This window comes from Sander vitreus, chromosome 14, assembly GCF_031162955.1.
Source record: "Sander vitreus isolate 19-12246 chromosome 14, sanVit1, whole genome shotgun sequence".
Taxonomy (NCBI): domain Eukaryota; kingdom Metazoa; phylum Chordata; class Actinopteri; order Perciformes; family Percidae; genus Sander; species Sander vitreus.
In genome coordinates this window covers 26,395,180-26,411,589 of record NC_135868.1, presented here as the reverse complement: position 1 = coordinate 26,411,589, position 16,410 = coordinate 26,395,180, and the positions used below count along the sequence as shown (strand labels likewise).

The 16,410-nt window shown below is 40.3% G+C and overlaps 1 protein-coding gene across 3 annotated transcripts; it reads right to left on the bottom strand.

The window, feature by feature from the left end:
* Positions 1–4,562: 4,562 nt before the first annotated feature.
* On the bottom strand, positions 4,563–16,175 carry LOC144528730 (tropomyosin alpha-1 chain-like). Of its 3 annotated transcripts, none has more exons than XM_078267513.1 (9): positions 16,062–16,175; positions 11,694–11,819; positions 9,671–9,804; positions 8,869–8,986; positions 8,513–8,583; positions 7,514–7,589; positions 6,710–6,772; positions 5,406–5,475; positions 4,563–4,645 (listed from the first exon to the last, which is right to left on the bottom strand). In XM_078267513.1, exons 1-9 carry the CDS (start codon positions 16,173–16,175, stop codon positions 4,563–4,565), a joined length of 855 nt encoding a protein of 284 aa, XP_078123639.1. The 3 variants fall into 3 exon arrangements, with proteins under 3 accessions (XP_078123639.1, XP_078123642.1, XP_078123641.1); XM_078267516.1 differs by having other exon boundaries at positions 9,671–9,702; positions 11,718–11,819; XM_078267515.1 differs by having other exon boundaries at positions 9,671–9,753; positions 11,769–11,819.
* Between the last annotated feature and the right edge of the window lie 235 nt (positions 16,176–16,410).

The window sequence follows — 16,410 nt, the reverse complement described above, 5'->3', positions numbered from 1 at the left end:
CGTTACCTGCTTGTCGGTCAACGGTTAATGATCGGTTATTTAATTTTATTGGGCTTTCTTTTGGAAGGCTGGCTGCCAGAAATCGCCACTTACTAGCTAATTAGCTATCAGTAAACAGAAGTGACGTGGTGGCTGGCGTTTAGTGTGTGCGCCAGAGTTTGTGTGTGTGTGTCTGTGTGTGTGTGTGTGTGTGTGTGTGTGTGTGTGTGTGTGTGTGTGTGTGTGTGTGTGTGTGTGTGTGTGTGTGTGTGTGTGTGTGCCAGTGTTTGTGTGTGTGTGTGTGTGTCGGCCCGTCCCCGCAAAGCTCCGACCTGCAGACAGCAGAGGAGCAGAAGAAAGTAGCTGCACCTTCGCCAAAATGAAGACTGAAAAACAGAACTATTTTGGTACAAACATTTACTCGCCATGTGGCAGATATCCACATAGATATAGATAGATATAATGTAATAATTATATATTTATATATTATATATATGTTTAATAAATAGTTGTTAAATGTAGTACAGAGTCTGTAGTCAACAGACGCACAAACACTCGAGGAATGCTGCAAACATTTGACAGCCAGTACGAATCGCCTGGGAGAACATACGTGTCACAAACGGCAATTCCACAACTGTACAACATCGTGAAATACGACATACTAAAGGAGATCAAAGACATATTGTGGATATTTAAAATGTCTTCCAGTTCCAGTGTTAAATATTCTTTAGAAATAAAAGTGTATTGATCTTTGAAAAGGTGTTCCTGCATTATTATGCCATTATCATTATATTAGATGAAAAGGGTCTCAGAACGACAATATTATCGTTTATCGCAATCATTTCTGGGACAATTTATCGTCCAGCACAATTTGTTATCGTGACAGGCCTACCTGGCGGCCCACTTGACGCATCAGAACCAGCAGCTCCTCTGCCAAATAAAAGAGTACGCCAAGTCCCTACACACTTGAAGCAGTATGTGGTGGAGAGCACTGCAGGCCAGCAGGAAAAAGGTGAGACAGAGTGCACATTGGACAGCGTCATCGGGGAAATGAACAGAAGATTCAGTGAACGGAACAGCCGACTGGTCGAGGACGCTCTGTGCCCTTGACCCAGACAATCTTCACTTCTTGGATGAGAAAAAGGTAAAACCACCGATTGAGCTCACGAAAACAACTGTAGTGGAATCGGAGTTTGCTGTAGCTCGACACTTTTTAAAGTCTGAAATGGCCCACTTTACGAATGGGTGGACCTCCGCTGCCACCCTGCAGCGCTTTTCCAGGCCTCTTGCCACTATGCCAAACTAATTAATATGAATAATGATAATTTTTCAACCGAAGAAAGTCCCGGTTTGTTGTTAAACTGTTGAAGTATAAGACTGTGAAAATACGTAATTAGAAAGACTCCACACTTCAAAGTCGTATGGATGACGTCTTGCTGAAGCTACGATGTCTATGTGTATCGTACCGGGGATGTAACGTTACTCAAATGAGCAGAGGATCTTGCGTGTTCTTTTGCTTATCTGCTGAAAACACTTCACTGGATAAAACACACCAGGTAAGATAATGTGACATGTGTTGTGGAACAGAGCTAAGCTAGCTAGCTAGCTAGCTAGCAAGCAAGCATCAAGCTAGGTGACGTAAATTGTGTGAGACGAGAGATGTAGTTCACTTTCACACAAAACTTAGTGGTCATATGACAAACCTACGGCTAACTGAGACTTTCTTCGGGTTGAAAAATGATCTTTTAAATTGACGAACATCATATTTCTAATCCATGACTCAATTAAAACGGGATCAAAAAATGATTAGGGTCTCATGAGGTCCACCGGAAGAGGCGTTTACAACGTTACATAATGGTGGGAATGACATGGGGCGCCTTCAGGGAGGTTTCCTACTGATATGTCATTGCAAAAAGCCATGTGTAAGTTTAAGCGGGTTTAAGACATTGCTGTGGAGTAAAGTTTGTCACCAAGCATCAAGCACCAATTTTACTAACCCAAGTCCATTAAATGAACCCTTTATTTCAATTAGCAACCACTCCCCCCAAACACACACACACACACACACACACACACACACACACACACACAAAAAAAGAGTCATGGACACAAATTCATGAAGTCAAGCTTTCTTCTCTCTTGTTGAACTCTGCTACAGAACAGAGTTGATACACAAGTACAATGAAGAGTGAAATCAGACAAACAACATCCGTAAACAGAGAACATACAATGAACAATTGCTATTAGAAGACGACTGAAAAGGAGCAGGTTCAGCAGATACGTTAAGAAAGGGCTAAAAACAAAGTACAAGAGGCACATTTCAACAGTTCACCAGTTGAGGAATGAGGATAGACGGAGCCAAGAGATGATGTTGAGCAGTGAAACCACAGCCTGACAGGGTGCTGGAGCTTCTGGATGGTTAGCTGAAAATACAAAAAGCGAGAGAAGGTGGTGAAGTGTTGTTTTTTTTTTTAGCTAACCACGCCTCAGCAATGCAAGCAACACAACATGTCAGCAGGGTTTTCTCCGATGATTATTGTTTGTCATGGCTGAGTTTTTCAGTCCTCGTCTGTCACCAAACAACAGGGAGCTGTTTCACCAAGAGAGCAAAGGGTCGCAGCATCACCTTAACAAATGACTGTCGCTTGCAATACATTTGTGAGTACTGCTAAGCTCACATCAAGTCAAGTCAACTTTATTGTCAATTTTGCAATGTATTGCAGGCAGGCTCTGTACTAGACATACAGAGGAATCGACAATACATTTCTCTCTGACCCACGGTGCAATAAGGACAGGTAAAACAAGTATAATATAAAAAATAAGTAATATACAAACAAATGTCCATGCATGCCTCAAAAGTAGGGCATTTTTTAATTAACAATTTGTGTCATAATGAGAGAAAGGGTAAATGATCTTCTGTTGGCCCTAAATAGAGAATACAAGTTGGCAGATTACCTGATTACTTTTAAAAGTATTAGATTAAGAAAATTCCTGACGGTGTACAGACTTAGTGCACACAGTCTAGCTACAGAGACGGGTCACTTCAAAAACAGCTGGCTCCCAGAGGACAGACTGTGCTCTCATTGCCACACCCAGGAGTATACTTCCCCCAAGTAACACTCACACACACAACCTGAATTAAAACACACAACACACACACAAAAACTATGATATTTACTGGGAGAAAAACATGATTGTGTGATGATAGCAGCATCATTTATCACAGCCTGTGAGAATCTGAGGACGCGCGTACGCATGCACGAGGCCTTGAACACATTTACACACAGGGAGTGTTCATCACTGTTCAAAAACTTTAAAGGGTAGAAAAAAAGATAAAGACTCAACCCAGCCGAGTGGGAGCCGACAATATCTAAGGATGCTCGAGAGCTCCAAAAAGAAACTGCTCGTCTGTCCATCAGAACCATCAGTGAAAACAAGATATTTTACATTTGTTAGTGCTGTGTTAATATCAATGATGTTTTCCTATTCACTATTCAACATATAGTTTATAGTAATTCAACATTATACTTTAATGTCGTGGTTGTATGCAATAAATGACAAAAAAATGTAATGTCCGCAACACTGCTTTAAACTCCAATATTTAATATAAATGCAACGTTACGACCCAGTAGGGTACTTTCATTTGTCCTGCACCTGCCAGAAGGTGGGATGTGCACACAATTACTTTTATAAAAATTGTATGCAATAAATGAACATTAACAATTGAACTGCTGTTCTCCAAATATCCATGTCAGTGGCAGATGATGTCCTTTTTAGCTGAATGAAGGCTTCTGGACACACTGAAACAATTCTGTTGCTGCATAAGGACAGATAACTGACAAACATCATAGGTGGATTTCGTGGCTCAAATCAAACATGATCTAAGCGTTATTAGTCTTTATGTGGAGTGACGTATAACGAGTTAGGGTTAGACCGTCTTTGTCACGATTGGGGGTTTTCTGTTGTAGTTTCCTGTTTTATTTTGTAGTCTGTTTTCTCCCATGTCATGTCTTGTTTTACTTCCTGCCTTATGTTTTCCTGCCTTTGTGATTGTCTGCCCCACCCTGATGTGTTTCACCTGTTCCTGAGCCCTCTCTTGTCTGATCATTGTATTTTGTGTGTGTGTGTGTGTGTGTGTGTGTGTGTGTGTGTGTGTGTGTGTGTGTATTGTTACCCCGGTTGTCTCTGTGTTCCAGTTTATTTTGATTCCTTGTCTTTTGGCTTCCTGAAAATTTTTTGGAACTATTTTTGCCTGCTTACTTCAGGATTCTTTTTGTTGTAACCCTTTTTATTTATTAAATCTTTGAACTCAACACTGCCCCGTCGTCTCTGCATTTTTGGGTCCGCCATTTCTCTAAATCCTGACGGGCTTACTCCAGACTGGACTGGGAAACGCTCAGAGAGTCTTTTACCTACATGATGATACATTTCATTCAAGTGTTCATAGAATGCAAAAAAGTGTTTGCACTCCAATAAGATGCTCAACCTTCAAAAATACAGATCAGTTCAAAAGTAGAAAACAGTGGCACACCATCAGAGCAATCAATGTAAAGGCAGGCTCTGTAAATGAAACATATCAGTACTCACATAGAGGTCATGTCGTTGAGGGCGTGGTCCAGTTCCTCACTGATGGCTTTGTACTTGAGTTTCTGTGCATAGAGCTCATCTGTATGTCCACACAGAACAAGACAAATGAAATTAGCATTGTGGAATATGTGATAATACAGATTTTTAGTGACCAGAGAAATATAAACACATGGACATTTTTGGCAATTCAATAGAACAGAAACCGGTTAGAACCGGGGATAATCTATTCGACATGTGTCCAGAATGTCAGGTAGATTCTATACAACTCATCGAAAACAACTACAGCTCCAAACTATTACAATCCAAACACTATTTAGATATAGAGTGAAGTTATTACATTTCTGGATGCACCTCAACTTCTGCTTTCTATATGAGTCAAAGTCAAGTAAGTTCACTTCCATTATCATTTATTAACCTGACCAGGATCCAGCTATTTTCTTCTCATCACTTATTGCCCTCTCAACCAATCTGAAACCAATCTTACTGTCTCAACGGATTCGTTGGTTTAGTTCTGTTTATGTATTTCTACTGCCAGTTTAGCTGACAACAAAATGATACATTTCCACCATGTTCCCTGATCTTATAATACAATATACTTAAACCTTTGACAAAAACCACAATACATTTTATTAATCAATAAATGTAATAATAATAAATGTAAAAAGTCAATAATAAAACAGGCAAGGAAACAACCAAGCTCTGCCTCCAGCAGGATCATGATTCCATGGCTCCCATCACCACATCGTCATGCTCGCATCACAAACCTCTTGTTCTTATGTATTGTAAAGTCTATTAAATGGGTGCATTTAGTATTGGGTAAAAGTGAAATCATTGTGTACCTTCCAGATCATCGATCGTCTTCTCCAGCTTGGCCACAGATCTCTCAGCAAACTCAGCTCGGGTCTCAGCCTGAGATGACAAAAGCACAAGTCACCGACCGACCAGATAACATCTGAGGTCAACAAACTGAACGTACACGTCTCACACATCTTACTGAAATCTGTAGGGTGGATTTACATTAAAATATGTATATTTATGTGTACAGGTTGAGGGTTTATGATATCATCAGATGTCCTCCCCCAGAAAACGACAGTATTAGGCGGCGACCTCTCATGGCTGTAGTAATTATCGTGAATGCAAACGAGGAAGTGAAGTGACAAAGTAAAAGAATGTTGGAGGGGTGGATGGGTCAAACAAACACAGGACTCCCTCAGGAGACGGAGGTTTTGTGTCCCGTTCAATCCGTTCTCACCCCGAACTCGTAAAATACGGACGTTTGGACAGTGGCTGTCAGCGTCTGAAGCGATGAAAAAAGCGCCCTTCAGCGTGTTTGTATAACGTACACGGGGTTTATGTATGTTATGTTCATGAGTAGTATGTAAGGCCGAAATTCCACGTAGCGAGGTTGGTTGGGGTGGTGGATGGGTCAAACACAGGACTTTCACCCAGGAGACCAGGGTTCGTGTCCCTCTTGGCACGTTTCCTAAAGTCGCTTTCTTCTTAAACCGTCCCGTTATTCCCGCGTGTCACGGAAGCGTAAGCCCACCCACAACCTTTTCCTAAACCCAACTGTCGCATTATTCCCGCGTGTCACGGAAACATAAGCCCACCCACGACTTTTTCCTTAACATAACTGCGTCAAGAGGGACGCCAATAGTCCTGACCAAGCGCGTTTAGATAAAACGCGTTATATAACGCTAAAGGAGACTTTTAGAATCAATAACAACGAGCGGTCCCTTCTTTACATTTACTGACTTTTACAGACCGACGTCTGTGACGCAGTTACGCTCTCATTTTAGGAGTTTTACGTGACTCGTTTTAAGCTAATCCCTGATCATTTCCGATCCCCAACTATTAAACTATTTAACCCCTTAACTATTATTTATTAAAAAAGGTATTTTTTACCTAAACTTAACCAGTTCCATTTCACAACTACGTGTTTAAAATGACAGCGCTTACCTTAAATGGAATGGTCACATGATTAAACTGCCACAGTGGTCACATGTTATGGTCACATGTTTAAAACGGCCATTTTGCGACGGTTAAAAGAACGTTCATAGATAGTGATTTGGAAGTCATTGGAAATGGACCTATCCTGTTTTTTAGCTATGAGGACGTGTTGATACCATTCCTTGTTGCTCACCTCTTTCAGCTTGTCAGTCAGGATCTTGATCTCTTCCTCATACTTGTCCTCCTTTTGTGAGTACTGTGTTGAGAAACAACAGAATTCAGGTGCTGATCTTTGTTTAAGCAATTTGGCATGTGACTCCACATTGACTTCTTAAAGTGCTCATATTATGCTCATCTTCAGGTTCATAATTGTATTTAGAGGTTATATCAGAATAGGTTTACATGGTTTAATTTAAAAAAAAAAAACACCATATATTTGTTGTACTGCACATTGCTGCAGCTCCTCTTTTCAACCTGTGTGTTGAGCTCTCTGTTTTAGCTACAGAGTGAGACATCTCACTTCTGTTCCATCTTTGTTGGGAGTCGCACATGCTCAGTAGCTAGGTAAGGACTACTAGCCAGTCAGAAGCAGAGTATGAGGGCGTGCCACGCTAGCAGCTAGGCGAGCATTATAATGTGTGTTACAAAGTGACGCACGTTCGTCACGTAAGTAAAGGTTGGACTACAATAGAGCTGTTTGGGCTTTTTCACTTTGTAAACCTATAACGTGCACAAAAAAAGATATATAACATGATAAAGGTAAGGGGAAAAGCATAATATGAGCACTTTAACATAAAAAGGTATGGAAAAAAGAGATAGGGCATTAGTGCTGACACAGTCCCTGCTCGGTGTAAAACTACCTTCACACAGGTTACAGGAAGCCAGTTGGGATCTTCCAAAGTTAGAGTCTTAGTACTACATTTGTGTGGATTTTCAGGAGGACAAGTCGAGCCAAACCAAAGCTAACCCTGCTGTGCCATGCTGTGCCTGGCCCTACCTTCTCCGCCTGGGCCTCCAGAGACTTGAGGTTGTTGGTGACGTTCTTCAGTTCCTCCTCCAGTTCTGCGCATTTTCTGGTTTAGTTTGATTTCAGGGAAGTAAGAAGAGAAACAGGAGATAGTAAGGACATCCGATTAGTTTGGAGAACACTGTGAACAGTGGAGAGAGTTGCACATTGTGAAAAGAGTGTTCAGGTTCTTCACTTTAGTAACAGTAGTAATACCAAGTAGTTATACCACAATTAAATACTAGTGAAATACTAGTTGATTTATGTCATTATTTATTTATCCATGAATTCATACTAAAAATGTATTCATCTTCGACTCAAAGACATTCATGGCTAATATCTGTGAAACAGTTTGTGCCATAATGCTATCCTTAACTTCCACCACCAGATGTCCTCATAGAGTTCTGAAGCTTCGAGTATTGAACCTTTTTTCGATACAATTGGATTGCAAGCTTCACTGGTTCAGAAAGCTTCAGTTCGCCATCACTATGAAATACTCCAGTGCATGTAAGAAGAATGGGCTATGGTAGCGGCAGCCTACAGAGCAGCTCCTTCCCATCCTCCGTACTTCAATAAAGGGACTGCGACCTGCATTTGGTGGTGCTACGCTGTGTTGTAGAATGGCAAAGTTCTCCTTGCAAAATGTATTAAAATAGAAGTACAGAAGGAAAATGAACTGAATGTTAAAATTACAAATGCCCATTGTGTAGAATGGCCCATCAGTGTGTTATTATGTTACTGAATCATCATTATTATTAATGATTTTTAGCAGCATTTCAAATTTCTGGCTGTGTGGAATCTAAAATCAGCCAATGGTAGTAGAAATATGCAAAACAGAGACATAGTGCTTTGTAAAATGAATCAGTGTTTTGTGACAGCTTGTAATGTTTCTGGACTATGATTGATGAGAGCGAGGAAGGCCAACCCTGACTGATCAGCTCATGACCTCATGACACACAGCCAATCAAATCAGTGGAGAAGAGAACTTACGCCTCGGCCAGCTCGGCCCTCTCCTCTGTACGTTCCAGCTCTGCTTCTACAATCACCAGCTTACGAGCCACCTGCACACAAAATGATACATTAAATTATTCATCCATATGATATATCCATATGAATATTAGACGGCTTAAAACATGATCAACTCCTTGATAGTCACCAGAAAAAGAGATATTTATTATGTGGACTATCAGTTTGAGTGCTGATCATTCATTCATGGTGGCTGTTAGTGTGAAGCCAGAATACCGGCTATACGGTTGTATTATTTTCCATACTGCCCTAATATCATAATCATACATAGCCTACAGTAAACAGCTGCTCCAGGGGGTAACCAGAAACAGGAAACTCACCTCCTCGTACTTGCGGTCAGCCTCCTCTGCGATGTGTTTGGCCTCCTTCAGCTGGATCTCCTGAAGCTCCATTTTCTCTTCATCCTTTAGAGCCCGGTTCTCTATCACCTTCATACCTCTGCACACACACAGATGTTACAAATATTTGTTTAATTTTAAGTCTTTTCTTTTATTCTTAATTTATTCTTCATAAATATTATCTAATGTTAAGAAACCACATAAGAAAAGCCTGATCAACAGCATATTTACTATCACTCAATGTAAAACTTTGGCACGTTTCATACAATTCAGGCTTAAAACTGGGTAAAATGCCAAATTGTGCCAGAGCTTCTGATCGGCATCAAACAGGAAGTTTATGTATGTGCACAAGCACTAAAAAAGGGAATTTGTCATGATATGTCCCCTTTAAGGAGCTCTACATGTTTCTAGGGTGGCGTTTCCCTCCCTAACCTGTGGAAGAGGTTAGAGTAACGGGCTTGGATGTAAATGGACTGTATTTATATAGCGCTTTTCCAGTCTTAACGACTAGTCAAATCGTTTTAACATAGTACAGGAACTATTTACCATTCACACATTCACACACATTCAAACACTGTGGCCGAGGCTGCCATTCAAGGTACCACCTGCTCATCAGATAAACATTCACGCACATTCACACACCGATGGTGTTCGGGGGTTCAGATATGGGACTGTAGGGCCAGGGATCGAACCACCGACCATCCGATTTGTCCTTTAAGTGTACTATGCCAACATGGCTTTTACGGTTCGTATCCCTCTGATCCCAGTGACAGCAGGAGATCACCTCTCGCTCTCATCAGCAGCCTTCTCAGCCTCCTCCAGCTTCTGCAGAGCCGTCGCCAGTCTCTCCTGAGCTCGGTCCAACTCCTCCTCCACCAGCTGGATCCGTCTGTTCAGAGAAGCCACTTCTGCTTCAGCCTGAGCACAGAAAAACATGGTTGAGACACACCGGCTGCACAGGTCTGAGCTGCTTACAGGGAAGTAGCTTTTCCTTGGCTCTTTTTCAAAGTCCAATTCTAAATCAATTACACATTTATTCTAAAACCAATTTGAAAGAAAACGTGTTTTGTCAGATAGTGTAGATACGCTGGAGTTTATGGAAAACAAGTTCCTTGCTGAAGACCAGCAGATGGGAATATTAGCGTTCCATCTATTAGCCCAGATGTGTTAACTCTTGCTGCGATGCTTTAACATTCAGCCTGCACAGACAAATACCTGTAAATAATGTACATGGCAAGGAGAAAAGTGGTAGGAGAAGAAGTGCTATACCAATTTTGCATTTAGGACTCAGGGTATTTTAATACATAGTATTTTTTATAGTTTATTGTTGAGTAATAATGCTGTACAGTCAGGTTGTTACTAGGTAAAAAATCTAGGTAACAACACAGATATTCACCTTAACGCACAAACTGTTGATTTATTTCAAATCATGACATGCAGTACTTTAGGATAAATAAAAGAGAAGAATAGTAAAATGCCCAGTGGATACAGGCTTATTGTTATTCTGCTGTACAGTTCTCTGTATGTTTTTTTTTAAACGATGATATGCTTGCTAAAACTGCTGGGGTTCAGTAATTGAAAGGTTAGAGAAAATTAAAAGAGCTCCTAAATCCTCTGTTGTTCTTGTCTATCGATGTCCTGTTGTCTACAAAGTTAGACTCGCTGTTCTCTCTTAAAGTATTGCGTGCAAGCTTTTGGATTCTACACATAGTTGGAGTCACTTGTTAGTGGGGCACTATTATTTTATAATTTTATTATTATTATTAATTATTTTACACAAGTTGTTTAAATAAATTCCCATGATATGTTACAATGTACATATACTATATCTGTTCATTTTTATTTGTTTGCTTTTGATCTTTTGAAAAAGGGAAAGTCTCTGTGATAATATGGGATGGATGAGATGTGAGTGCTGATTTTAGTTGATAAGCTAGAATTGGGAGCTTGCTCGTCCTGGATCCCTGCCCTTACACTGGTATTTTTGCCAGGCATTCTTTAAATGAAGAACAATGGCCTTGCTGACAGCTGTACTTTCTATATGTAGACTCATTTCTCTCAAACTGAAAGGAGGCAGAAGATTACAGTCTGGAATGTTTTCTTTCCTCTTTAATGATTGTAGATTAGCATGGTTGGTGGTCAAGTTATTATATATATGTATAAACACAATTTAAATGTATTATTTGTGGTTGTAATCTGACAAAAAGGTACTTATTGAAATGTATTAAGTAGCAAACATTTTATATAAATCATTGACTCCAAAAGGAAAGAGACTAAATCCATACTGTGACCCAGGAGGAATGGATTAAGTACCTAAAATGGACTCTGACCATTGTTAAGCCTGCAGTCAAGGCTGAGCGGCTGACATCATTGCCAAAATAGGGTTCTGAATCCCCCCGACAGCTGTGAGGAGTCCATGCAGAGCATGATGGGAATGGAATGTAAGGGAGAAGCCTGCTTTATACAGGCAGCATCACAGCTTTAATCAGAGCCTCAGGCCAGTATGGGAAGGTACTGAGTCTGTGATATTTACAGGTTTACTTTGTGCAGTGACAGTTCCTCTACATAATCAGGTAGAAATAGTAAATACAAATAGACAAGGTATTTAACTAACCTTTAACCTAAAGAACTAACTAATTAACTTAAAGAGGCAACTCCACTCTAACACTTGTATGTCTAGGCCTAGGTTCTGGTGCAGAGGAGTATGTTTCTATTCTCTTGAATAACTGGTCAAGCATAGACAATATCATGTCACAAAGTGAATCAATCACAAAGTTTGCATATTGCACTTTTGGAATTGTATTACTCACATCAGCAGCCTTCTTGTCGGCCACCTCAAGCTTCTCCTGAGCATCCTTCAGGGCCTCAGAGTATTTATCAAGCTCATCCTCTGTCCCTTTCAGCTTCTTTTGCATTTGCAGAATTTCATCTTCATGCTGATGGAGTGGAAGATTAAACACAGAGTCAGCAGGTTTGCAATATCACGTTCAAAAATGTCATCATCAGACAATTTATTAACATGCTTAATACGGTACATTGTTTGTAAAACCCTGGATTATAATATGTAATATGTATTCCTGTTAAAGTTCAGTCTCAAAACAATACTCACATGCCAATATATACATTGAAGCACCTTTTGTTTGCTGTAATCAATCCTTCATGCTGGCCATTAAAAGATCCCTTCCTGACATGCTTCTAATGGGAAACCCACACATCCTGTGCAAAGAGTAAATGAAATACCAAAATGACTGTAACTTTGGAAGCTATCCAATCAATATGACTAACTCCAAGTGCAAAAAGTTTAGCTTCCTGTGTGTTTGTGTAGCCTGTCCTCTTTGCAGGTCTTCATGGTGGAGAGGAGGCAGTGAGGATCAGGCTCTAGCTGTTAGGTCAAACCTGGAAAACTCTTGACAACCTCCTGGATCTATTTTCTTCAAATATGTTTACATTGCATGTATAATGTATGAATGCCTACATATATATTTTATTATTATTTTATTATCTATTGGTAGTAGGCTGTACTGTTTTTCCTTGTCTGAAGCGAGGGTCTAAGGACATTGGTGTCGTGTGCTGTATAGACCCTACAGGCAAATTTGTGATTTGTGATATTGGGCTATATAAATAAAACTGACTTGACCTTACTGAAGCCTCATAATAGCATTTGGACGTCGCCCTCTAGTGGCCGTAGTAATTAGCAAATGAGGAGACCAGGGTTCATGTCTGCGTGAAAGCAAAAGTCAATTGGGACTTTATAAAATGAACTCACACTGCAACAGACGTAAGTCCCTGACTTGAATATGTTCTGGCTGTAGTTAGGTCCTTGACTCAATTTAAGCTGGCCCATGACCTTACGGTTATATATTGATAAAACCTGTTTGCAGACAACATGTAAGGCGAGAAGCTTCAAACTAGTTCATATCGGCATATGTCGTCAGGGCCTGTCGGATTTTCTGTTTCGCAAAGCCACAAACATTGTTGAAAGCAGCCCTTCCAAATCCAACATTAGCATGGTGTGTTAACACCACATACTGTAAAAATAATGGACGTAGCATCAGTGATGTCACCCACTGGTTTGTGGACTGCTGTTTTGAAGCATTGAGTTTGGCAGTATGGCAATCGCCATCTTGTTTTTTTTAAACTGGACGCGACAGGTGTTTTTAACGAGAGGGTGGAGCTGGTGGTATGACGCAGCTAAGCCAGTAGCGTCTGTGGTTGGCGCTGCACTAAGCTAAATGCTAACGAGGAAAAGTTGCTGATTTTCAACCCTTCAAGTGATCAGGTGGAGTTTTACTGGCCGGTAAACACAGACCTCCGGGTAGTGGAGCCATTCATCTGCATATATGGCAGTACAGAAAATCTGCAGACTTTCCCTTAAGTTACCAGCTTGCGCTAGCTAGCTAGCTGGGTGACAAGGTGCTGCCAAATGCTGAACAAGACATTTGATGAAAGGGGGCATGGCTAAAGCATAGGGGACAGGGCAAACCAGCACCACATAAAAGGAACTCCCTGCTGAGTGCAATGATGTATTTTCTATTAATGGTCTATTTGAATGTCCACAGTGTTATGGTTAACATTGCCAAGCCTCTGTTCTGATTGACAGGTCCTAAAGCATCCGCTGAGTTATCCTCTATTTTAAAATAAACGGGACCATCATGGAAGTTAAAGAGAATGCAGTTTTGAAGAGATTCAGCTTTGGCTTCACTTTTAGGGGAATTTGACCCTAATCCCCCGAAAAGCACTTCATGTGAAGCATACTGATGCCCATAGGCTACATAGACATTTTCACCAAGATTACCTTTTAATGATGCTATAATTATGTAACAATCTTACTCTTTGCACTTGGGCCATATTAACATAGATATGTAATATAGTATATGTTGTAGTATAACAGTATAACATATTCAAATAATAGAGTATAATGTAAAAAATGATACAATGGAGAAAGAGAGTTCACCAGACGCTGGCTGTTAGTTGGGCAAAGACATCTTTCATGAGTTTGATTTGAACAAAATAGAAGTCATCACAGCTTATATTAACGTCTGTTCCCAACAACGCAAAACAAGACCTACATTACCAAGATTGTCTAGGGTTGTATCAAACGAGGCTTGCTTTGAGGAATTAAGGACCAAATGCAACTCAAGATCAGCACAGAGGGAGCAGAACCACAAACTCAACACAGCTAAAAGACAAAACAGGCAAGCCACTGGAAAGGACTTATGTGCAAAGAAATACGAAGAAACTGTAGGCCACTATGAAATCTATTAGAAATATGACTCCCACTAGGAAACCACAGTACACAGCAGATGGCAACGCTATGCCAAATGATTTGACAACGTTTATGGTAGGTTTGATTTACAGGATTTATTTTTAGAACCTGACAGTGTCACTGACACCAAAACAATTAATGATTGTGTTCCAAGGATAGAAATGAGTCCCAAGACTATTTAAAAGAACAAACACCAATAAGGCAACGGGCCCTGGTGATGTCTCAGCTTTCCTTTTGAAGACATGTGCAGAGAAACTAACACCGGACTGAGTCTCAAAGGTCTGTTGATTCACATATAGTTCCATCTCTCTAAGGATTATAGCCCTGACCTACATTGTAATAAAGTGTCTGGAATAGATAATGGTGTCAGAGCTGAAGTCAAACATAACTGTACAGCTAGATTCTTATCAATTTGCATATACAGTAAAGACAATCATGTCACTGATGATGCAATACATACATACATACATACATAATACACTTTACTTTGCAACACCTGGAAAACCCCAAGACACTGGCTTTAGTTAGGACGGTAAAACGTTTGTACAGTGGTGTGATAGAAGAAATTATGTTTGATCTGTGGGATCATTCTCCACTCTTGGTCCATAATGCATGTATTACCCTAATCCTGTCTACTTATAATTATGTCATCATTCAAAACTGCATTCTCCATAACATTTCGTGGGGAACGTATTTTCCCATTGTGTTTGGAATGTGATTAGATCACCTACAGATGTGTTCTGGGTCACTCTGGGATTAGATCTCTGCCAGATGTAAAAGTGATTAGCAAGACCACATCAAAAATAATGTGCCCAGCAAGTTGAAAGGCCTCTTCCCGCTTTCTCAATCTACCTGGTGTGAGCTGCAATTAATAGCAGTAGTTAGCTTGTCTTCCTCGCATAAAGTGATCTAATGATGAGATAACATGACATTATGATGCTTTTCTTTACGGGGCACAACAGGGTAAGTAAGGATCAGATAATCATGAAGTTTAGCCTTGTGAGATTTACTCAACATCAACTCAGTATGATGTTATCAGTTTACTTGAGGCTACACAAAAGAGTAACTAATGATTAAGTAATCGTTATTAGCTCAGAGGCTGATTCAGAAATAATCAGGGCCAACTCATGAAGAGACTTTTTTATTTTTTATAATTGGGTACTCCGATTCTATCAGCCAGTGAAATACTAGACACTCATTTCTACAGTATTATACATTGTGGAACAGATGATAGCGCAGGGATGGGATTTCTGCATTCTCTTCATTTTGCAAATTAAGCTGTCCTGTCCAATATATATATATATATATATATGTATATATATATATATATATATATATATATATATATATATATACTAAAAAATAGTAAATAACTTTGCATTCGAGGCTGTTGGGTTCCAGCCTCACCAGACTGCTACCTGACCTGAAGCTAATAACATTCCAGGTTTCGGGCCATTTTGTTTTGTGAAGCATTGGGCTCAGGTGGTTCAGGTTGGGCAGTGGGAAGATTAAAAGCAGCAGAGCAAAGCAAAAAAAAATAACTCCACGTCTCTAGGATTCAGTCAGGTCGGGTCTTAAAGATGCAGACAGGCTGGGTTCGGGTCTAAGCTTTAGGCCTGAGTAGAACTCTTTGACTCTTAGACTGATCAGATTGTCATCATCCAAAGCCATAATAGGAAATAGTTTGAAGATACTATCCAGAGATGATAGATACTACCTCAGATTTATATCAGTCAGAAACAAATGAAATTGTGATTATTAGGCTTTTGTAACCCCTAATAACTTAATGAGAAACGGCTCAGTCACTTAACGGAGTGACAGGTATCCTTATGGCTAGAAATCCTCATCTGCCTCAGAGAACTCTAACACCTGTTAGTGAGTCACACCTGTTTAATGAGACACCATAACCCACCTGCTTGCTTCTGTCTTCAGCTGCTTTCTTGTCTGCTTCAGCTTGTTCGGCCTGGTCCAGTGCATTCTCCTTGTCCAACTTCAGCATAAGCATCTTCTTTTTGATGGCCTCCATTTTGGCTGATGTTTACGTGTAGAGATGGGAAGACAAACTGTTGCAGGACCGATGACCTGAGAGCCTGGTGGAGACACTAAACTCTGACAAAGATAGAGGGAGACCATTTATACGAGGAAGGAGGAGACACTCCCACTACTAAGCCCCTTCAACTCACCCTCCACTATCGTCCACAGTTACCACTCACATGAAGTAGACCTGCACACTAACGTGTTTGCCTGATGCTTGGAGACAC

What these genes read in the sequence shown, in the direction of transcription:
- LOC144528730 (XM_078267513.1), bottom strand. Translation starts at nt 16,175, where the DNA reads ATGGAGGCCATCAAAAAGAAGATGCTTATGCTGAAGTTGGACAAGGAG. An exon ending in GCTGCTGATGAGAGCGAGAG is followed by an intron (nt 8,987 to 9,670) that starts GTGATCTCCTGC and finishes GTGTGTGTGCAG; the next exon opens with AGGTATGAAGGTGATAGAGA. An exon ending in GACGATCGATGATCTGGAAG is followed by an intron (nt 4,646 to 5,405) that starts GTACACAATGAT and finishes GTGGACATACAG; the next exon opens with ATGAGCTCTATGCACAGAAA.